Below are 25,217 nucleotides of genomic sequence, written 5' to 3'. Positions count from 1 at the left end.
TCCAAATACATGGAGGAAGTAAACTGTAGTGAAAACACATTGTATACTCTGATACATAGCCGTATACACAGACCAATGTTACCCTGATAGATGGAATGCTTTAAAATGTAAACAGGACAAGTTACCGGTTATATTATCAACCCACTTTCATTTTATATTAGTTTTACATTCTGCACCAAAGTAATAGTGACGTAGCTGAATAGGAATCAGGCTCTGGTCAGAAATAACTGTCTATATAAATATAATTAATGCAAATCAAGAAATTCAGATTTGCTAAAATTATTCATACCTTTACTATGACTCCCTTTGCAGATATAAATTGTTGCAGATCTCATATGGATGTATATTCTTTTCTAGCGATTTGTTTTGGGATTTCCATTTTATCAGTAATTCCATATGTACATTTCTGCATATTAGCAAGAGTTTGTACGTATCTCAGGGCACAGTCAGGTGTTGTGAAAGTATATTCTGCAGGACGTGTCGTTCCCTTACAGATGACACGCCAAAGATTGTCTATGTGACTTTGATTGACAGGGCATACTGAGCCTTGTAGTTCCACACTAGCTGGAACAAAATGTATCCACTGGTTGTGGACTTGTGGCATAGGTAATAAGGTCAATTGAACACCTACACTACAGTTCTCAGTCACCCTATGCTTCCATTAATTACATCTGCTGTCAGCAGCTCTCCTTTATAAAACACATGTGAGTGACTGACACGTGAGTGACTGACACATGTGAGTGACTGCTTACACTGCATATTATAAACCTCCTAGGTCATATTTACCATCCCCTCCACTCCTCCTACAACGCCTTCCACCGGAGAGCATTCCGAGGCGTGCCCGTAGCAGAAGCAGCTCCCGCGGACCACCAGCTCGTACACCGAGTAATAATATTTCTGCAGGACTTCTGCCCGCTGATCCAAGAGGTTATCTCCCAGGGTGTGGAGCTTTGTGAAGTTTATCCTCAAGTTAGTGATCTGGAGAAGTTCTGCACAATGAGAAGGAGGTCTCAGTTGTTCTCTTTGTCAAATGACACATGACAATTTTTTTATATTTGTCCACCATACATGTTGCTAGTATTGAGTTATAAAGAGCCAACATCTCCCACAGTGCTAATATACAGTAGGCATTACTCATATATTTACATATTGTCCTAGTACCTCCTAGAAATTGCATCCCGAGGGCAATCAAATCCACTTTCTACCGTTACATTGAGGTGCACATTTTGCAATGAACCACAGTAACCAATCAGCAATCAGCTGTTATCCATCTATAGGAAGATAGACAATGAAAGCATCTTGGCTGCTATTGTTTGGTGCAAATTTAGTAAATGCACATCTTTCAACAAATGGGTATCTGCAATGGGGTGGGGACATGGCCTTGTCACCCGGGGAGGGGGGGGGGGGTGACAAGACCACACCTCTGGGAGCATGCCTAGTACTGTTGATGTGCCAGGCTGCCCCATACCCTCCTGCCATGCCCTGCTCGCTGTTCTGCCATACAGAGCAGCAGTGAATGAGACACACCTCCCAAATTGCACATGCACAGATTAAAGCTGTCCCGATCGGGACGGTTGGACAGACAGGGGCTGGGTGGACTGGGGGGTATTTGAGTCTTGTCCCGTCCCCCCCGTCCCCCCCCCCCCCCCACACACACACAGACTCTTCAAATTGGGACTCCCAATTCTACCTGTACTTGAATTGGACGATTGGGAGGTATGGTAAATGAGGCCTAATATCTCCTCATTACTATCACCTAGCCTCATACATATTACACTGCTGTCTGTAAGGACACAGGTGAGAGAGGCAGAGTCCTATTCATATCAGTCCACACAATCTGCACAGTGAACAACAGACCTTGAGTTTATAGACAGAAACAAAAAGGGAGAAATTGTGTTTACAATTTGGGTATTTTTCCGAACATTCTCTAATCACATGAAAACAATCCTGAGTAGAATCATAGAAAAGTGTATTTTTAATCATTTTTTCTATATCATTTAGATTAATCACAAGGATATTAGTTCTAAGTTCAACCAGTGCAGAGCAGGAATAAAATAATTGGTCTGAGTACATTTTAGGACACATAACAAATATAGACGTCCTTATTTCCCACATTATAGAATAAGAATTGATGATTCCTGTGTATTATTAGTCTGCTACATATCAGCTGAACATGAGGAATCGGTACAGAGCACAACATGCACTAGTAGTCACAATGTACGGTACAAGCTTTTGTGAAGTTTGGGGACTTACCTTGAATCTCCAAACTATAGGGATCTTCCACTTTGATAGCTGGGTCAAGGACTTTGAAAATCACCTATAAATAAGGTTGAAAAATAAAATCAGCAATTAGATTAGATTACTAGAAAATCATAATATGTATGATAAAGTGATAATTACGGGAGATTATGCCAGATTCACAAACATCATGACAAAGTACCCTAGAACTCTTTTTATTACCCACGATCCCTCTTTCCTAAATACTCACCTAATTCATTACTAATTACTTAACACTATTCCTAATCACCTACATTAAATAAATTACCGTTGAGGGGCTAAAAGGTACATTAATAACATAACACTATGGAGCGTATTCAATTGTTAGCATTAACGCTAACAATTGAGCGCTCGAAAAATCTTACCGTTAATACGGTAATTACTCGCGGAATTTCAGCTCGCAGCTCAGTGAAATTTAGCCCGCTGGCAGCGAGTAAGTACCGTATTAACTGTTTACGCGCGCAAAATTACCGTATAATATGAAGTTTTTTGCGAGCACTCGTTTTTTTGTGTTTTAGCGCGTTAAAACTAACAATTGAATACCCCCCTATGAGACCAGAAACATGGGTCTATTGAGGATCGAACCTGAAACCACAAAGTTATTCTGGTCTGATGAACCGTTTGGGGATTCCATACCTTACTTAGAATGTTGTGAATCTCCCCCTGACAGGAGTTTCCTTTTAATATTCAAATAACCATCCAAACGTCATACCTAAGCACTGCGACAATTAAACAAACGTTCTCAAAGTGAAAATGACCCTTCAACCCATTCCTGTTCATTCAAACAAGATAATTACATTTTCCTCCCATGGACAGTTGTGGTCATCGATCCTACGGTACTTAAGATTCCCATTAACATAAAGATTCCAAAAGTCATATTACAGCCCTCATTTGTTAGGGAATTCTCTAGGAGATGATAAACATGAGTCTTGTTCTCCATTCTAATCTATCAGGGCCAGTGGGTCATGAAAGTGGGAACCAAGGATTCGGCTGTCCAACAGATTCCGAGGCACATGACACCGCCTCAAAGTTTGGGTCTGAGCCCCTTTCCATGCTTTGCTACGGACAATCCCGACAGCTGCTCGGAACAAAATACAGGTTCATGTTGTACATGCCACAGCTGAGGAATGTGCCGCAGACACAGTTTCATTTATATTCTAGATGTTGGATCACATTCGGATAAATCAGCTGTCACTTTAGACAACCGGATAAGTCTTTTTCTGTATGGGTAAAAGTGCTTTTAACCTGATGCTTTAGTTTGTTCCTTTTCTTATTCTTCATCTTCAAAGGTACTGAATACAAGGTTCCATGAAGTCATCTTAGATGATTCCACTCTGTGGATCTCTTCCAGTGGCTCCGGCACACAGATCTCTTCTTTCTCCTTTTGCTGTTCCTGCCATGTTCCATCACGTTCGCCATCTCTGTTTATGTAGCGTTTATTCACCTCTCCCCTTTTTTTGCTCAGTTACACTATATAATGGAGTGATTTCTGCTTTATAGCCTATTACATTCTGCTTTTCTCCTCTATAATTGATTTTGCCATTTCACAAGATTATTTTCTTCAGGGTCCATTGGGTTACGTGACTTTACTTGAGCACTTTCATCTGTTATCCACTGGAGCTCTCATTATAAATTAATTCAGAAGAAGAATCCTTCTCCAAAGCTGGCTGGGATCTCCAAAGGATATTGGCTGGTCCTCTGGCTTCTGGCCGGCTCCGGGGACCTCTTGCTGGTACAGGCCCCCTTACTTGTTGAGGAACGTGCCCTGGGACTTTAGTCTGCAGCTGGTCCCTGAGTCTTTTTTTGACTCATGACATGAGGGGGAGTCTCCCTCTTCAGGTCCAGACATAACCTCACACTCCAGCAGTAAATGGACAGGTCACATCTCCAGACTCTAAACTGCTCCCTGAACTGAACTACAATAGGCGAATGTCTAGTTGGCCTATATTATAACGACAGCCCTGTACATATGGAAGCTGGGCCTTAGAAAATAAGAAAAATTTCAGTTCCTGCACATTTTCAGAAAAGTAACATCCTGACCTAATCTGTGTTGAATGTTCGCTAGTGTGGCCCTCAAAGCAAGCCAATTTAGTGGCTTCTACGTGGCATGATGGCACTGAGTAACCGACCTCTCCTTCAGTAGACGGCTCGATGTCAGAGTATCGCTGATCGCAAATGACGTCATCGATGTTCTGGAGAGACTGGACCGGAACCCCGGGGAACATTTTGGTGCAGTTATATGAGAAATAACGGTACACCTTCCAGGTGCGTCCAAAATCCGCAGACCTCTCTATCAACATGGCGGCAGGCCGGAACGTCTAGGGAGAAGGAGGAGATAACAGTGAAGTCTGGTATAACGCAGCTCTAGAATGTATAGCAGCTCTCTCTGATCAAGGTTCTAGAACAAGTGAAATATATCAGCTCTCTTTCATGTAGACTGGTGTATAACACCATAATCTTCCCACACTACTTTGACAGGAGCCTCAAATCACTGCTCCCTGCTACTGTAATGGTGAACCGTGGTGCCCTAAGTCTTAGGCAGTCCTATAACTGACCTCCAAGATCTTAAATTACCTTAAATTTCAAAATAAGATGAGTAAAGTGGAATTCCGCCTCTAGATCCAGCCGTATGCTCACTGTCTCCGCACCTGGGAATACGGATGCAAAATAATTAGCTTGGGACATGCAATGCAACTGTGTCATTATTGATAATGTAGTGGTGTTAATTTATTAAAGTAAGTAAACCCATATTTTGAAATTAATGTATTTTAAAGTTATGTATCAGTAGCAATAATTATGCCTGTGAAAATTCATGTCTTTATTCTAAACTATACATTTGCTCTCTGTTTCCTCACGTAGACCCAGGAAGCAATGACTGCTTGGGGGGAGGGGGTGCTTCTCTATCTTGCAGTAGTGCAAAGCCAAAGATTGTGTGAGCTCCAAGTAAAGAAATTATCTGTATGAGTTGATTTTTGGATTCATACACAAAGCCAGGACTAATGATGTCACAGCAAGCTAACTGACAGATGGTTTTTGCTTTTTGTCCTACTTAATTCCACTTTACTTTTTAAGAGGACTGAAGTGAGACGTGAAGGTAATACTGAACAGTGCATATTTCCCTACGTGGTTCATACATTTCAGTTTTGAGTTTAGTTGTTTCTTAACTACATTAGTCCTACTGGTGAATGACATAATTACATCCTGGCTAAATATTCTACAAATAGTAAAACAACAGCAGCATAATTCAATGTCCTGTTTAGTTTACAGTCTCTCTTGTTTGGGTTCCATTCTCTTGTATGAATTACCCGTGACTGAAAAGACGTTTATAGACGTGGCTAATGTCCAGGGGACTGCTAGCCGCCTGCTCAGCGGGATTCATTCATTCCTCAGTCCCACTTGTGTTTGTTGCGCTTCTGTGCTGGCAACTGTGTAACTAGTAAATATGTAAATTTATGCAAATGAGGCTTTAATGGGGAGATTTAGCGCAATTAAGGCCAATTTCTAACAATGTTACAAGTAAGCCAGTTCTGTCTGTGTCACGATGGATTTTCTAGCACTGACGAACAATCACAGAGCTGGTGACGATAGGAGGGAGAAGAATGGAAAGTTTTGGGAGTCTGTAGACAATCTTTGGTTCTCCAGCTGTTATGGAACTACAAGTCCAAGCATACCCTGTCAAGCATGTAGTTCCACAAAAACTGGTCCGAGTCACGGGATGTCTGAAGCCATATATCCAGAATACTTTCAACTATTACCTCTGTAAACAACAGACGGTACAAAAGGTGCAGCAGGAATTTTAGTTGTAGGCTCCTGTTGCTGGTTCAAATATAATATAATATTATTATATATATTACACTTTATACAGAATAGCACCATACAATAATACGCATGCATGAGGAATGTTTTGGGGACTGTAAGGTGAGAAACAATAAGTATATTTTTCCCATGATGCCTCCCAAAGGTCCACGTAGACTTTGGTACCACCACAGGATCGCTGCCCGTGTCTAGTACTCATCATCATCATCATCATCATCATTTATTTATATAGCGCCACTAGTTCCGCAGCGCTGTACAGAGAACTCATTCACATCAGTCCCTGCCCCATTGGAGCTTACAGTCTAAATTCCCTACTATAGACACACACTCACACACAGACAGACAGACAGACTAGGGTCAATTTTTTTGATTGCAGCCAATTAACCTACCAGTATATTTTTGGAGTGTGGGAGGAAACCGGAGCACCTGGAGGAAACCCACGCAAACACAGGGAGAACATACAAACTCCACACAGATAAGGCCATGGTCGGGAATCGAACTCATGACCCCAGTGCTGTGAGGCAGACATGCTAACCACTAGGCCACTGTGCTGCCCATAGTACCTTGGTGTGTGTCCTTTCTTTAGTTACTATTAGTCTGGGTACACAGCATACAAAATTTCTCCCTATGTGATATCCTTAACGATTTTACCAATGACTGAAAATAAAGGTCCCGATCAGCAGCCGATTCCTGTGTACACACTATACGCGTTTTACACGATTTACCATCAGATCTGTGCTCTTTATCTGTCATAACCATCGACTGAAAAGATGGTGACTCTGTACACTCCACAGAGATCTATGGACACTGCCGGTCCTGAGTGCATACACAGTGCAGGATTGGAGCGACATCGTTTCATCGTTGAACTAGATTTTTAGTCCGGTTTAAAAATCAAATGAAGCGATACGATGAGCTTTGGTGCGATAATCGTTCATCATTGTAGCGTACACACTAATGTGACATCGGGCTGAGCGGTCGTTTATCGTTTGATTGGCCTGATGATCAGGTGAAAATCCTGTAGTGTGTACCCAGCATTACTGTAGACTATTGTTGGTTGGCTTCTATAATAATCTATGAGCACCATACGAGGGGGAAATTCAACGCCTGACACTGTATCTGTCCAATTATGAGTAGATTTCATATCCACTATGTTCTATGAATACACATTCTTCTACACATAGCAGGAAGGTAGCTATATAATAAATGATGATGATGATACATTGATGTTGTGCAGTCCCAGAAATGACCATTTAAGGAGCAGTACAGAAGAAAACTGCAAACTAATAATGATAACTAATAATAACCTGGAAAAAATTCTGCTATTCAGGTGCAGCATATTTAGGACTTATACAATGTTTATGTTCATTCAGCAACAAGATCAAAGTTATTGCCCCAATCACCGCTCCTATATGATCATTATCTGCCATTAACCCCTCACCGTTCTCAGACTGCCACCAAGTCTTTTCTCCGTTGGGTCCGGTCAGGTAAATGACATTTTGAATTCTGTGGCTTCCTTTTTGGTAGGGGACGCGAGAGTCACAGATGAAACATTTCTCAGACTCCTATAATGTAAAATGAATAACAAAAATTATTTAAAAAAAAACAAATTTCATCAAAAGTGTTCCAATGGAAAATAAATGTAACTCAATATCCTACGTGGCATCATGGAATGAGTTTGGCTATGATGCCATCTCAGGTATTATAAAACACTAGGAGGGGTGTGTTGGGGGGGAGGGGGGGAGCAGCCGATCGATGGCTGATTAAGTTTCATATTAGGAGTTGGGGGGTGGAATGTGCATTTCAAGTTTGTGCAAATACCTAGGAAGATTTCCAACAATCCCCAACCCCAAAACGTCCTACATAAAATTATATTTAACAAAATGTAAAATTACCCATTACAAAAAATAGCTCTCCTTGTTTATCGTTTATTTGTTTCTACATTTGTCATCCTCCTAGATACTGGCAATTGTTATCCTTGTTTTTGAAAAACATAAATAAAGTTTTTATAAAATAAATAAATATAGCAATCATTGGCCATCAGAAAAACATAGAATAACCTAATATACAAAAGGCTCTAAAGACCTAGAAGCATTTTTTGGTTCTGGGATTTAACATTCCTCTTCTCCAGGTATCAGGAGGAGCCACAAAGCCACATTGTTACGGATGAGGCTCAGATAAAGGCTTGGCATGGTTCCTCCGTTCCGGCCTGGCATTTCTGTTATGTCTCCGATTAGAACCGTACGAGGATTTGTCTCCAAGGACAAGACTATAATAAGGTCTGTGTGTTTATATTGAGATAACGGACCGAAGCCTTGGGAAGGATACAATAAGTCAATGGAGAAGTAAGACATGATATAAATGTCTGTATATGAATCTTTACAGTCATACAAAACATTCTGAGTATTTGCTTATTGAAACCCTTGAAAAAGTCAGCTTTAAAGGGCAGCCCTGCTTTCTATATATCATCCATTTATTTGGTTGCCCTTGGATAAGACAACAGCTCAGGGCTGCTGCATTAAATTTGTAGTCATATCTAAAATAAAGAATCCTGCCAGGATAAAAGAATTGCCTGAGGTGGAGTTATTATGGAGCAAATATACTATAGATTATTCGCTGGAACAGGCTCCAATCAAAGCCGCTGTTCCAGTTAATCAATTTTAATAAATTGCCACATTAATTCATTGTTACCACACTGAAATCAAAATAATGTGAGCAATATACAATGGGTCATTGATAGTTCCCCAAATACTTTTGATGAACTATAGATAGGACAATCCATCAGCGATAACTAGGAAGAAGCATCTTTTCTGGACAGGTGAGTCTAATAAAAGCTTTGCGTTATCTTCTCATTTCTAATAAAGTCCTGGGAAAATTGCTGTTTGCAAACTATCCCTTTGCTAATTTTGAATTTATTAACCAGGTGAGCACTTTCAGGAGCTGCTAAAGCCATAAAGATCTGTGTAACTGAAACAATAGTGATAAAAACATTCAGAAGTAGTTTTGCATTTACAAAAACGATAGCTCCCTAGGAGGATTGACTGAGCGCTCCTCGTACCGAGAGGTGACTGACGATGCAGTAGTCCTGGCTGTTCTCCATCCCGCAGGTGGATGTAGTACTGAGGCTCTGGGAACGTCCAATGAGGAGGTTCCCGGTGGCTGGATAGCAGCCTCCGTCTGTACATCCTTGGTGTATTAGGTCCGGTTCTTCAGCAACAAACCCTTGGACTGTGAGGAGATACAAGAGCATTTAGTATAACCTGTAGGTACACGATGAACAAGATTTATTCCTCTAAACATAATATAAAATGTATATTTATAGCTATCGCCCCATTCTTCCAGGACAAGTCTTTGAGGGGGGCTCTTCAGTGCAGCTGGAACTCCAGTGAAAACACTTCTTTATACGCAATAGGGCTCTGAGCCCATTGATAAATATGTCACTAATTTACAATTCCTTGGATATCCCCCCCTTTCTGGGAATAATATGATGTCATCATCATCATCAGCTATTTATATATCGCCACTAATTCCGCAGCGCTGTACAGAGAACTCACTCACATCAGTCCCTGCCCCATTGGAGCTTACAGTCTAAATTCCCAAATATACACACATACACACACACACACACACACACACACACACACACAGACTAAGGTCAATTTGTTAGCAGCCAATTAACCTATTTTTATGTTTTTTGGAGTGTGGGAGAAAACTGGAGCACCCGGAGGAAACCCACGCAAACACAGGGAGAACATACAAACTCCACACAGATAAGGCCACGGTCGGGAAATTAACTCATGACCCCAGTGCTGTGAGGAAGAAGTGCTAACCACTAAGCCACCGTGCTGCACTATGTAATGACGGAGAGAGGTATTTTTTCCATATCGGAAAATTCAGAAACATTAATGTCATCGCTGTTTAGCCCCAGGAAGGTACGTAGAAGGATATAATCACATTAATTGTTAGCGTTTCAGGTACAGTGTGTTGGCATGGGAACTATCAGGGATTGGATGTTATCTTAATTTTTCTCTGCCTTAGTTATGAGGAAAAGTGAAATTCTACACGCCCACCTGTTTCCATGGGGGAGGGGGAATTTTTTTAAAAGATTATTTACTCCCATTTACTCATTATGGTAAATTTACTAAAGGTTAATATATATCTTCATATATATTATAGAGGAGGATGTATTATCCTTCTTTCTCACCTTTCTTTACTGTCACGCTACCTCTGTTGATTCTTTTTGAAAACTGATCAAGTTACTCAGTGAACCCTACCATATTTCTTTGAATGTCCGCCCTACATAACAAGTCACAGGGACACGGGCATGATTTGGCTGGATTTAGGTGTAATTTGGGTGCAGTAGGGACTGGCCTATTATTTGCATTATGGGGTGATATCTGTGTCATCAAAGGGTAAATTACATTGATTGGTTTTGGATCAATAAATAAACTGCCTAGTTACCGACCACATTATATGCCACAGAAGAGTTCTCTATAATGCTATCATTTTGAAAACATGGACATTTCTAATAATAGACAATTATAGCAGAACATAATTATCACATCATTTTTTTTTATAGCCCCTTAACATAGACAGCAAAGGTTTAGCTTATATAACTGATATATAACCATTTATCTTTTTGACATGATGAAAAATAAATACATAAAATAATGACATGGAAATTTAAATGTGTTTTTAGCACTCTATGGAGTTTACGTAATAAAATAGTGCTATGTTGACAAATATGCATTAACCCCTAGCAACCAATAGGATTGCAGCTGTCATTTGCCTAAGGTAGGTCGCAGATACAAGCGAATGTTGTCTTTTCCTCCTTGTCCTTTATTCACCTCTAATGAAACGATGGGTGCGCAGAATGGGAGGTCACGTCAGGTCAGGGTGCTGGCAACACAATCAGGTTATGCAGCATTTCAGGTTTCCACAGATAAGCGAGTTCATTTGCATTTTATATACTCAGGAAGAAGCCTTGTAACCTGCTCTCCATTACATGCTAGAGAGCCAAGATTTATTGATATAAAATACACAAGTGAACCATGCTTGCCAACTTAACGGGAAGGTCAGTTGGCACGAGTGGGAGAGGACGTGGTGAAGCCACTGACAGAATTGGGTTTCACTGTGCATGCAGCCGCCCCTATCATGTTCATAAGAGCAGAGTGGGGGCCTCGGAAAGGTGAACTGGCATTGCTGCCCCCCCCCCACCTCTGGGGCCCCACACCTTTGGGCCCCAATAGTGTTCTGTGATTATATAAAAGCATAAGGCAACAGGCCGAGTACTTTTATACAGTGGAGAGAAACCTGAGGTGACTTCTAATACCCTATAACTTACAGTATGCGCTATTCCATCATACACACGTTTGGTGCTGAGGCTGATTAAGATCTCGGACCATTACAAATACATTATTTACAGGAATGTAGGTAGAATTTCCTGGTACTGGCGAACCATTGACCTGTTCACATATAGATTTAAATGGTTCCCATAAACATGTTTGTTCTCAGATACGTTTGGTGCTTGTCTTTGTTCAGAACACGTTCAACAAGTGCTTGTCGGGTTATTCTTTGTGTATTGTAAAGAGCTGGGTTATTTGTTTTCTTAACCAAAAGGAAAATGTAAGCCTCTGCCTCTCCGTCCTTTACAGAAACACTGGAAACGTGATGTCTGCAGATTCAGATATTAGAGTTACCAGCAAGGGTAGTATTGTATGTCGTCTCAAGAACACACGTTTAAAGAAACGACAAGCTGCACTACGAAAAAAAAAAAGTAATTCATGAATATGAACTTAATAACATATGAAGCTTTAGAATTCACTAGTCAGCCTTTGGAGAGAACTTCCATCAGTATACCTCCTAATTTCAGAGGGACAGTCCTGATTGTAGGGATCTGTCCCAGCAAGGGACGTGTTTGTCCTGCGGGTGGGAGCGTTGCGGGGAAGGGAGCCATCTTTACATCGTTAGGCAGCCCTCTGGGAACTTGGCCACACTCCCATTGTGACATGACCCCGCCCCCATTGTGATGTGGGCACACCCCCTGTCCCGCTGTCAGGGACATTCATGTTGGGAGGTATACATCAGTTTTCTGGTTATAATACTTCTCAGAAAGCCAGTAGGCACCTTTATCCGACACAACAGTTCCTGTATTGGTAAATTGATCTCTAGGGATATATTTACCTAACTGCGGGTTTGAAAAAGTGGGGATGTTGCCTATAGCAACTTATCAGATTCTAGTTATCAATTATTTAGTACATTCAACAAAATGACAGATAGAATCTGATTGCTGCCATAGGCAACATCCCCACTTTTTCAAACCCGCAGTTTAGTAAATATACCCCTTGGTCTAAATGTGCCCAGTGTCGCTGTTTGAGTGACACCTGATCAAAATACCACCAGGATCAGCAAGACTTTGATTGGTCTGTATTCAAAAACATCTTACGACCATATCGGTCTGTGTGTGCATTCATCATTTTACTGCACCACATGGGGGCCTTCTGCGTTCCGGCTGTTTGATCCGACAATCCAAAAACTGCACAGATCTGATAGTTTTACCCACATCACACATACGACCAAACTAACTGCAAATCATAATCAGCTTTAAAAAAATAAAGATTTTTCTAAAGTTTACTTTTTGGGATTATAATAATTGCCCACTTGTACCAAAGTTCTTCAGAGGAAATAGCAAACGTATCTAGCAAATCTTTATGTTAGGCTGCTTTGTAACAAAACCTACAATGTTGTAACCTAGTTTCGTTCATAATTCTGCCCCTTTAACTATAATAAAAACAAAAAGGATTTTGTAGTGAAACTAATTTGAATGAAGAAAAGTATTTACGCCGTGTATCAGTGTGTTTGGTAGATTGGGCAGGAGATATTTTAAGGGTAATTCAGTGTTAAATAAATTATACATGATGTTTTAGTACAACTGACCGAGTCGTCATTGTTCTGTATAAACCCCCCCCCACGTCTCTGTCCTCCTATTCTTCCCTTTCCTCAGAATTAATGACACTTCCTATGAAGTCAGTGATCAAAGCTGACAAGTTTTATTCCACATAGAGAAACGGTGAGGTCTGCTGCCTGCGCTTGTTAATCCATATTGCGATCAGCGGGATTTAGCAATGGAAAATGGGGAAGTTGTTTCCCTATTTCTACAGAAAAACACCACACAGCACTTGTGTGGTACAATTTAATATAGGCCGCCGCCGTCACACGTTATCAGTAGAAGTTAATTAATATTAATTAATTAATTAATATTTAAGCTACACTTGCTACCATAGCTGAGACTGGTGATATACGGATTGTGTACTGTTGTCTATATAACTAATAAAAAAGCAGATACTGACTTTGCAGCAATATGTTGTGCAAATTGGGTTCTACGGGCAGAGCCGGTCGTTTCGTAAAGGTGACAAGTTCCGTCAATGCAATATTTGAGTCCCACTTTTTCTGTTCTGAAAAAATGCCATCCTGCTCAGTATTTGTAGATCGCTATTGCACCGTATTTATAGTCCATGAATGTCGCTTAGACAGAATGTCGCTTAGACAATGACAATTCACCCTGCCGCGTGGTGTGATTGGGGCAGGACTGGCTGAAGGCCAAGTTCCTCTGGCTTGAAGTTCTCACTTTCGTGGCCAAAAGTGGAACGAGTCGCCTATTGCACTGAAGGGGTTTGAAAAACGTCTACGCAGAACCATCACGGACGCAGCGTTGGACAGACCTGAGTCTGTGTTTGAAGAGCATTGATATCGTTCTACAACGCTGATGGTTTATTTTTGAGGGTGTCAATCTGGCAGTGCCATGTTTGAATGTAGTACCCCAGATGTTATTTCTCAGGGGTTAATGTGAATATGTTCCTACCTGTTGAGAGAACTGCTAGGCACAGCTATGGAATGGGAGGAATGTTAAGGGCTTACAAGCAAAGAGCATTAACCGAGCTAAACATTACCTTGCACAAGGAGTGGCCATTGAGTAGTAAACATTAGCAGCTAAGAAGAAACACAGGACTCTCTGACAAAGGAGGATTTATTACTATGTTGGAGCTAATTTCTGCAGGACCTGTTCCTCTTTCCAGGGATGTAACCTTTTGTTGTATAACAATTTGTCATCTGGAGTTGTTGGAATGAGACGTTCAGGTGCTTTGTAGGCAGTGACCTTGAACTGTCCTTGTGCAATAAGCATCAGTAATCTCTTTGCAAAACAATGACCTTGACCTGACGTGAGAAGCAGAAATGAACTTGAACTCTTACACGGTGCAACTGCAAATCTACAGCTCTCCCTGACAGTTCTCAGATAAGATGTGTGACTCTAAAAGGACAGTTTAACAAGACTGGAAGTTTAACAAAAGAGCTGAACAACAAGTTGATATTGTTTGAACTATGCAGAAGAGATGTATTCAACATATAGCTCTCCAGCTGTTGGCGGACTCCAGGTTTTAGCATGACCTATACCTATTTAAATATATATATATATATAATTTAATTTAATTTTATTAGCTTCAAGTATCAGTAATGAATAGAAAAGAATAGTCATCAATTATAGATAACTGCTCAAGGGTCACTATCAATAAACTTATTCTGATTTATTTCACACTCTACCCCAAGCAGGAAAGCAGACGGCTCAGGAAGTCGCAGATGATATCATGTATCCTATAATGTGCAGTCAATTCACACCTCTAGGGGTTGTCAGAGCACAACATTGGACCATCTCGGTAAAGGTGTTGATTTATATATAAGGCTAAAGCCCAATGATGCAGTACCCAGGGGTGACCAACTGCCCTGGTGAAGAGCACAAGAAATCTGGTACCCCAGATACAGAAAAGCCTCACTGTATCATCATCCCAATCCATCAGGAGAATGACTAAGAAGAGGCACGGGCGTCCCAACATGCCCATTAAGAAGAAGGAGAGCATTACGGTTCCTAGGATACGGACACAAGGATGGCACCACCAACTCTTGTCTGATCTGAAAAATCTAGAGACTACATAAGGTGGAAGGATGGCACAGTGTAAAGGACGGCCTGGTTGTCATGAAAAAACGAGGTGGGGACCGTTGATAGAGGCCACCAGTTTGGAAACACGTTTAGATGAGATGACATCTAGGAGGAGGGCGACATTCCAAGCAAGGAAGTGTAGGGGGGCCACAAAAGTACCACCATGTATGACCTTTAGAACACGATTAGGGTCCCAAAGAGAAAAATTGGTGATCAAAAATATTTTTTATGCCAGGTAAAGGAAGTCTTGGTCGACCGGACCAATGTACCAAGACCGCCTGGGCCAGTAGAGGGAATGAACAGTGATTGGCTGCGCACGTTTCTGCATCACCCCTTCGTGTCTTTGCAATATTCTCGCTCCAAAACTTCAGATCTCGCACTGCTCTACAAATCAAGGTGCATCTGCTCCACACTTTCCTAGAAATCCCTTCACTCTACTCTACCCCTACCCTCTGACCGTGGAAACCTCTGCTCCTCCACATATGTGCCCATCTTCGCTGCAAACCTATACAGTCAGGCAGAAAACCTGGTGGAGCCGAGCGAATCAGATCACACGTCGGGTCTAAATCTGAAGTAGCACCGTGCTGTGCAAATTGTGCACTTTGTAAATTAGACCCACTGTCTGCTTCCCAATATGCAATCGTTGCAAACGGTGTAAGAAGTTTAATGGACGATGAAATGCTGTACTGTGTACTTCAGCATGCACTAAAACAGCTATCTCCTTTATGGGCAGGGGCATCGAAACTGCAAACTCAGGATCTTGTGCTTCATAGTACTGCACATGTTGCTGATCTCAGCACTGATAAGATAATTCTAAGCATTGCCCGAGTTACGAAACTGCTGTCAGGATTATGCCCATGTAAAACATCTGTTATGTGGAGGTGAACTGAGAGCAACAGTCATAGAAAGTAGGTCAACTCCTATAACAAGAATATTTTTACACATTCATTCATCCCTGAAATCACCATTACACAAACACAGATGGAAAATTAAAAATAAAGGGTTAGAGCCCCTTTAAAATGATGGAGAAGCCAGACAACGCCAGTGTGGATGTATATCATGAATCGAGAGCGATGCTTAGAACACTGTGTTCTTGCAAGAAAGCAGGCAATGAACCAAGCTCGCATTCCTTTCCTACCCAATGCACCTCACATGAATCACAAGACATATATTCCATGCTTCAAAGGTTGCAGTCTAATGCTGACATTCCAGCTATTATGTGATCTCTATAACCCTGCTCGCTGAGGAATAACTAAGTCAGCGCAGGGCTCCAGATTCACAGCCGACGCTGTCCAAAAGACCAGGATCATTTAGACCAACAAGCGCTCGTTCTTCAACAGACAGAAAGGGTCTGATTCATGTTTGGACGTGAGTCCATTTGCGTGCTGTATGTTGCGTAAAATATCTCTGCGCATACTCCGAAATGGGACGTTATGTTGCACATATAACCTGTGAGTATCCTACAGTCAGTTCTGTCTGCTAACATACAGCAAGTAACGTTTACAACCAGATTCAAATCGAAACACATCTCAAGACCCGCTCGGATTTAAATAGAGGGCGCAGTTACGCTTAAGTTCTGTACTCTACACACTTAGGGGTATATTTACTAAACTTCGAGTATGAAAAAGTGGAGATGTTGCCTATAGCGACCAATCAGATTCTAGTTATCATTTATTTAGTACATTCTACAAAATGACAGCTAGAATCTGATTGGTTGCTATAGGCAACATCTCCACTTTTTCAAAACCCGCAATTTAGTAAATATACCCCTAAGTGTCATTTACTCAAAGTATACGTGCGTGCACTGAATTTAGTTAATTTATGTTAATGGAACCATTTGAAAACCTCACACAGACATAGGTGTATGCCCAATTTCTAAATTTTGGAAATGTTTCCTGTACAACCATTTGCAACATTGAGGGCCCAATGAACAATAAAAATTGCCCACATAAGTTAACTATAAATTCATTTTGTCCTCATAAACATTAAATAATGATTGCCACAGAAATTTAAAACTCATGTTATAAATAGCAAGATAGCTAACAGCATGTTTGACCAGAACCGGGTATTTAAATAATTAACGAAAAATGATCACACAGCTAGCACTCATATCATCACCTTATTGCACATTAATAACAGGAATTTACACATTATATTATTTTCACTATAGGGGAACAAAGACAAAATCAAATATGTGGATATTTCCTTTTATAATCTATGTGTGATTTCAGAATAAAGGTATATAGTGAACAGGGCACCTCATTGGTCAGATTCCTCTCCAGTCACGTCAGATTTGCACACATCTCCCGTCAATAGCACAGTAAAGGTTATGGCTGGCTGCAGTGCTGGGGATTTGCTTCCACGACAAGGGAGAGAGTGATGCTCACTACTGAGTAATGTTAGGGGCCCAGGACAAGTGACCCCACCAAATTGCTACTCAATAGGAATTTATTGTGAATTATTCAAGATATTACATTATGCATTATGCATTATGTCTGCTGAAAAGGAACAAAATGTATTACACATGATAGGTAAGGATCATGCAGAATAAAGAGGGAGCTTACCAAAAAGCAGCATGCACAAAAAAATCTCTGCTTCCATATTGTTTTCCAAAGCGTCATCTGCAAATTGAAATACCACAAATCCCAGCCAGCTCCCGTACCTTCTGCCTGAAAAATAAAAAGTAATTAGTACATGTCAATACTTCTCAATATACTTTAATAAAAGTGTAATTTGTAGCATACAATTCTGCTTATTTTGAGAGACACAATCATAGCAGCTTCCAGAAAGAAGACACTTTAGGGGTATATTTACTAAACTGCAGGTTTAAAAAAGTGGAGATGTTGCCAATAGAAACCAATCAGATAACATTTAATATTAAGGCTTTCAAATTTAAACCTATCAAATTCTCAGAAGCTAGGTGGCCCCCGGCCCTTCGGTCACATATACCATACCGCTACCATACTTCTACTATTTTCACTGAATAATAATTGTAGGGGTGAATATATTTTAGGAAAGACCAACGAGAGCCCTTTCTCCACACAAAAAACAGACGTCATCCACAAATATCAACAGAAGCTGATCATTTGATTTTGTTAAGCTATTAACCTATTTATAGATAGAGTTTAATTGACCCAATCCATGGATTTTACCAAGATACAATATAGTCTTGTCTGGTACACGGTTAATGGGGAACTGACTAAATTGTCACTGATTCACGCAGCAAAATCTTCAAAGTGCCCAATCCTGATCCTGTCTCCTCTTTCATTTTTCATTCTTACTGTTCAGTCATTCTTAGGACTAGGTTATGTGATCACTCAGACCCTCTAACTGTTCTAAGTTGATGTTTTTTTATTTCATTATTGTCACATTAAACAATTCCTGTTTAGATAACTATTTTACCCTGAGGTTTGTTGCACATTCTTTTAAATGCAATAAAACAAATATTGAAACAAAAATATTCATAACATAAAGCAATTGCATACCTAGACAATGTAAATGTTATGTTTTATTCAGTTCCCTCTTCATTCACTTGACTGAAGTATACAACAACTAAAAATACTTTAATCATACACTTAGTATAGTGAATTATAATGTAAATGTCGCTGTGTTTGGAGAGTGAGGTGAAACCATAAACCTATTGAGTATATGTATAGTGTTTAGGATCCATTTGTGTGAGACCGTTTTCACAGTTTGAATTTTGAAGAAATAATAATTATAAATAATAATAATAAAAATAATAATAATAGAAATAAAATAATCATTTGAGAATATGGAGGGAACTAGCACACGCCTATAGCTATAGTCTAAATAAGAGGTACGCAACTTATTGTAGAACTGCATATCCCAGCATTCACTGTCTTGTAGTTCCACAATATCTGGGGAGCCACAAGTTGCCTAAGCTTCACATAAAACGACACAAAAAATGTTGTTAATTATTTTTTTCATATTGGAACATTTTAATCCATTTGTGTTAAATTACAAGACTAACACTGTAATTGCTGTGCTCATGTTTATCCTAAAAAGTGACATTTCACTGCTCCCTGTGCTCTACTTAGTGCCAGGACTAGCGGGCAGGCAGCTGGCATTGTTCCTGGATTGCACAGGATTGCATTTGTGATTTTCTTGTACAGACCTGGATATATAACTCTTATTTAAATCATTTAAATCACAAGCGGCTTCTGGGGGAATCGTATAAGGATTAAATGGTTCGCAGAATAAAGTTGAATTAATGACTTTGCCACACACCAAGAAAACATCGTCCCACTCGGTATAGGAACTCGCCCACCTCGCCCTCCTGCTCGGGGTAAGGATCCGCCCTCCCAGCATGCTCCGGTCATGGATGGCTCAGTGTTAATAGCTCTGCTGATTGTGACAATTATCTGTTTTTGTAATGGCCAATTTTATAGAGCGACCAGCCAGCCCCGCAGAATAAAGAGGCTTCACCCTTAACGTCCATTTAATTTATTAGTGTGACCTCTAGGCGCCCTTTAACTAAAATAAGTTCCATTTTTTATATACAGTAAAACACATATATAAGGAACACTTTTTTTGTTACAGGAATTGATCATGTTGATTAAGAAACCTGTATCATAAGAACCATCCACAAACAATACTCTCACTTGTAGCAATAATTTATAGATTACACCCATCAACAAAACGTGACTTCAGGGCGAAATCATAATCCAAAAATACCGGATTTGAAATATACATGATATATCTTAGCTTGTACCATAAAACAGTTTCTAAGAACGTCACGCAGTATACAGAAAAAGAGAAGTGGTACTGGGTCTGTATGTGTAAATTGAGAACACAGAGAACTGAATACCAGCGTACAACACATGAGAAGTGTTACTGTGCGTTTGTTTATAGATGCATACTAAGAATTGCATCCAATATACAGAATAAGGTGAATAGTACTGTGCATATTTCTAAAAAAATTATAATAGAAGCAGATATTAAGAGAGTTATATAGAACAAGAGAACTGGTGCAATTGTTTATTTATGCAGAATATTAGTGAACACACAGTACACTGGTAACTATCTGTATACACAGAGCCATCTTAACGCATGGTCACGCCGGGCAGTTGCCTGGGGGCCCCACGAGCATAGGGGCCCCATAGGCTTGCCAACTTTTCAGTATTTTATTCCAGGATTTATTCAGAACCTTCAAACCCTTTCTATGAAAACGTTTAGGTGGACTAATCACCTCAGTATCAGCTGTTATCTGTACATGCAATGCAGCTGTTACGAATACATATCTTGACCTTGAGGAAAACAATGTACATGTACTAATTGTACGTAAGCAAGACAAAATCAACACACACAATTTTTTGAAGCCGTAAAGCTATAATAAAGTTCTTCTAATATTTTTACCAGTCCGTGTCAGTTACCTTCACCTGCTAACTACTAAACGTAAATAATCCTCATCATCATCATCTTCATCATCATCATCATCATCATCATTGAGCAGCACGGTGGCTCAGTGGTTAGCACTTCTGCCTTACAGCACTGAGGTCATGAGTTCAATTCCCGACCATGGCCTTATCTGTGAGGAGTTTGTATGTTCTCCCCGTGTTTGCGTGGGTTTCCTCCAGGTGCTCCAGTTTCCTCCCACACTCCAAAAACATACTAGTAGGTTAATTGGCTGCTATCAAATTGACCCTAGTCTCTCTGTCTGTGTGTGTATATTAGGGAATTTAGACTGTAAGCTCCAATGGGTCAGGGACTGATGTGAGTGAGTTCTCTGTACAGCGCTGCGGAATTAGTGGCGCTATATAAATAAATGGTGACGATGGTAACACTGATAATTATCTGTATATAGAGCAAGATAAATGGTCCGGTGCATAAGAAGATAGTGGTGGATATAATGGAGATCGGGCAGGAACGCAGAGGATTTGGTTTTCTTAAGAAATTCTAATGTTCATGAGCAATCTCTGCGGGATCACATCTGATTTCCAGGGGTGAGATGCTCTGCAGATATACCGATATACAGTAGGATAATAAAGATGTTGGAGAACGGTAATGCTCTGCAGATCTTTCCACATTTTGTAAACATGAATTCTAAGAAGGAGGATCTATGGGGTTCTAGAATGCAGAAATTAATATAATGAAATGTTGAAACCTTGTAAGAAAACCCTGCGTCCACGGGATGTTTTCTTAAATCTTTTCTTTAGTTTGATTTCAATGAGGTGTAGTGTCCTATGTCTGTATAGAGTGTAATAGAATTGTATTATGATCATGTCCAGTGGTCAGGTCATGTTGGGGGTGTAGTGTCCTATGTCTGTATAGAGTGTAATAGAATTGTATTATGATCATGTCCAGTGGTCAGGTCATGTTGGGGGTGTAGTGTCCTATGTCTGTATAGAGTGTAATAGAATTGTATTATGATCAAACCCGGGGATCAGGTCATGTTGGGGGTGTAGTGTCCTATGTCTGTATAGAGTGTAATAGAATTGTATTATGATCATGTCCAGTGGTCAGGTCATGTTGGGGGTGTAGTGTCCTATGTCTGTATACAGTGTAATAGAATTGTATTATGATCATGTCCAGTAGTCAGGTCATGTTGGAGGTGTAGTGTCCTATGTCTGTATAGAGTGTAATAGAATTGTATTATGATCATGTCCAGTGGTCAGGTCATGTTGGAGGTTTAGTGTCCTATGTCTGTATACAGTGTAATAGAATTGTATTATGATCATGTCCAGTGGTCAGGTCATGTTGGGGTGTAGTGTCCTATGTCTGTATACAGTATAATAGAATTGTATTATGATCATGTCCAGTAGTCAGGTCATGTTGGAGGTGTAGTGTCCTATGTCTGTATAGAGTGTAATAGAATTGTATTATGATCATGTCCAGTGGTCAGGTCATGTTGGAGGTTTAGTGTCCTATGTCTGTATACAGTGTAATAGAATTGTATTATGATCATGTCCAGTGGTCAGGTCATGTTGGGGTGTAGTGTCATATGTCTGTATAGAGTGTAATAGAATTGTATTATGATCATGTCCAGTGGTCAGGTCATGTTGGAGGTGTAGAGTCCTATATCTGTATACAGTGTAATAGAATTGTATTATGATCATGTCCAGTGGTCAGGTCATGTTGGGGGTGTAGTGTCCTATGTCTGTATAGAGTGTAATAGAATTGTATTATGATCATGTCCAGTGGTCAGGTCATGTTGGAGGTGTAGTGTCCTATGTCTGTATAGAGTGTAATAGAATTGTATTATGATCATACCCCGGGATCAGGTCATGTTGGGGGTGTAGTGTCCTATGTCTGTATAGAGTGTAATAGAATTGTATTATGATCATGTCCAGTGATCAGGTCATGTTGGAGGTGTAGTGTCCTATGTCTGTATACAGTGTAATAGAATTGTATTATGGTCATGTCCAGTGGTCAGGTCATGTTGGGGGTGCAGTGTACTATGTCTGTATACAGTGTAATAGAATTGTATTATGATCATGTCCAGTGGTCAGGTCATGTTGGTGGTGTAGAGTCCTATGTCTGTATAGAGTGTAATAGAATTGTATTATGATCATGTCCAGTGGTCAGGTCATGTTGAGGTGTAGTGTCCTATGTCTGTATACAGTGTAATAGAGTTGTATTATGATCATGTCCAGTGGTTAGGTCATGTTGGGGGTGTAGTGTCCTATGTCTGTATAGAGTGTAATAGAATTGTATTATGATCATGTCCAGTAGTCAGGTCATGTTGGGGGTGTAGTGTCCTATGTCTGTATAGTGTGTAATAGAATTGTATTATGATCATGTCCAGTGGTCAGGTCATGTTGGAGGTGTAGAGTCCTATATCTGTATACAGTGTAATAGAATTGTATTATGATCATGTCCAGTGGTCAGGTCATGTTGGAGGTGTAGTGTCCTATGTCTGTATAGAGTGTAATAGAATTGTATTATAATCATGTCCAGTGATCAGGTCATGTTGGAGGTGTAGTGTCCTATGTCTGTATACAGTGTAATAGAATTGTATTATGGTCATGTCCAGTGGTCAGGTCATGTTGGGGGTGCAGTGTACTATGTCTGTATACAGTGTAATAGAATTGTATTATGATCATGTCCAGTGGTCAGGTCATGTTGGTGGTGTAGAGTCCTATGTCTGTATAGAGTGTAATAGAATTGTATTATGATCATGTCCAGTGGTCAGGTCATGTTGAGGTGTAGTGTCCTATGTCTGTATACAGTGTAATAGAGTTGTATTATGATCATGTCCAGTGGTTAGGTCATGTTGGGGGTGTAGTGTCCTATGTCTGTATAGAGTGTAATAGAATTGTATTATGATCATGTCCAGTAGTCAGGTCATGTTGGGGGTGTAGTGTCCTATGTCTGTATAGTGTGTAATAGAATTGTATTATGATCATGTCCAGTGGTCAGGTCATGTTGGGGGTGTAGTGTCCTATGTGGGGGAGACACTCCTTAGTGCAAGCAGAGGTGGTAATTTCCTTTAATCTGCTAATCCAATTGAATAAGAAATCTGCATCCTAAAAGTAAAGATGACCATTCATCACCATCGACATCTATATGAGACAGTTGGCCTCAAAGGATCACGATGAGCATCAGAACACAATCAGTCTGAGCATTAGTCTGTGAGCATTAGACAGCAGGAGGCCCCAGCAGATGACGGAAGTGATTGGACAAATATACTGTTGTTGGACTGTGTTCTGAATGAAAGTTCTCCAGTGTCAAAACTAACATTGTCCTGGCAGCTCTATCTGCGCCTCAGCCTAGTTTTCGTTCGGTTGAGAATGATACAGAGTTAATCACATCACAAAGTGAAAGGTTCATTCACACATCATTGTGTCCAGAGATATGAGAGCAGTTTCATATTGTGTGGAAGTCTCTGCAAATATTGTCTGTCGACAGGACCAGAACAGTTTGAAAGGACAGAAAGCAGCTCAATATATTCTAGCTGGGATGAACCAAATTTAATCCAGAGAAATCAGATGGTGACGTTGTATCGCACGGAACAGGAAAGGATGAGTTTGAAAAAGAAATCAGATTGTGGCCCAAGTTCTATTCCAATGTTAGTTTGCTTCAGTTTGTCCCCCCCACCTTTGCCACTGCCAGCCTAGGCTGTATGGGGTAGTGCTGGGAAGAAATTTAAAGGGGGGGCACGACTTTGTTTTAAATAAAATTCTTTTAGTATTGTTTTACACCCTGCAAAGTCCGTGCTGATTATCACCATCGGATATTTGCATCAGCGCTCAGGCACGCACAAGTTACCGCATTTAAGTGGAAACATCATCATCATTTATTAATATAGCACCACCAGTTCCGCAGCGCTGTACAGAGAATATTTGTCAGTCACATCAGTCCCTGCCCCAGTGGAGCTTACAATCTAAATTCCCTAACACACACACACTAGTGTTAATTTTGCTAGCAGCCAATTAATCCACCTGTATGTTTTTTTGGGAAACGCCCTTAATGTACTAAGCCTGCGTTTTTGAACCTACGTCCCACCCCCATTCCGCCCCTCCAGTGGTAAGATGGCCCAATTTTCAAATGCTACCAAATCTGCATTCAGCCATATAAGTGGTTTTTTTGCACATCTGTCTTAATAAATAAATAAATCGTTGGTAAGAACTTATCTTGAATATGCAGTACAGTTCTGGGAACAACTCTATAAAAAAGATAATTTGGAACTAGAAAGGGTTCAGAGAAGGGCGACAAAATTGGTAAAGGGTATGGAGTCATTAAGTTATGAGGAAAGGTTAGCCAGTTTAGGCATGTTTACTTTAGAAAAGAGGCGTCTAAGGGGAGATATGATTACTATGTACAAATACATTAAGGGTCAATACAGAGAACGTTCATGGGAACTTTTTACCCCAAGGACTATACACAGGACACGTGGTCACCCCCTGAGGTTAGAGGAGAGGAAATTTCACAACCAGCAAAAGAAGGGGTTCTTTACAGTAAGGGCAGTCAAGATATGGAATTCATTGCCAGGGAAGGTTGTGATGGCAGATTCAATAGATAGGTTTAAGAAAGGGTTAGATCAATTTTTTGCGGAAAAGTGTATTCAGGGATATGAACGTTAATTAAAATGAAGGATAGTAGTGGATATAGGGTAAAAATAGGACTGCGTGGATTGGGTCTGGGGGGATTTTCACAATTGAAACAGATTGGCGGT

At 40.3% G+C, this 25,217-nt stretch overlaps 1 protein-coding gene across 1 annotated transcript in view; it reads right to left on the bottom strand.

Moving 5' to 3' along the window:
- Positions 1 to 25,217, bottom strand: part of LOC142099732 (laminin subunit beta-1-like) — a 75,520-nt gene that overhangs the window by 38,614 nt on the left and 11,689 nt on the right. Inside the window, exons 2-8 of the mRNA XM_075183549.1 lie at positions 17,647 to 17,751; positions 9,149 to 9,318; positions 7,532 to 7,655; positions 4,852 to 4,925; positions 4,407 to 4,595; positions 2,254 to 2,317; positions 787 to 989 (exon numbers count right to left, since the gene is read on the bottom strand). Of these exons, the coding sequence (XP_075039650.1) occupies positions 787 to 989; positions 2,254 to 2,317; positions 4,407 to 4,595; positions 4,852 to 4,925; positions 7,532 to 7,655; positions 9,149 to 9,318; positions 17,647 to 17,683 (861 nt within the window). The 5' untranslated portion in view covers positions 17,684 to 17,751. The remainder of the gene's footprint in view (positions 1 to 786; positions 990 to 2,253; positions 2,318 to 4,406; positions 4,596 to 4,851; positions 4,926 to 7,531; positions 7,656 to 9,148; positions 9,319 to 17,646; positions 17,752 to 25,217) is intronic.

Source organism: Mixophyes fleayi, chromosome 8 (genome assembly GCF_038048845.1).
Source record: "Mixophyes fleayi isolate aMixFle1 chromosome 8, aMixFle1.hap1, whole genome shotgun sequence".
Lineage (NCBI taxonomy): Eukaryota > Metazoa > Chordata > Amphibia > Anura > Limnodynastidae > Mixophyes > Mixophyes fleayi.
The sequence above is the reverse complement of the archived record's forward strand: the minus strand, read 5'-3'. Positions and strand labels throughout refer to the sequence as shown.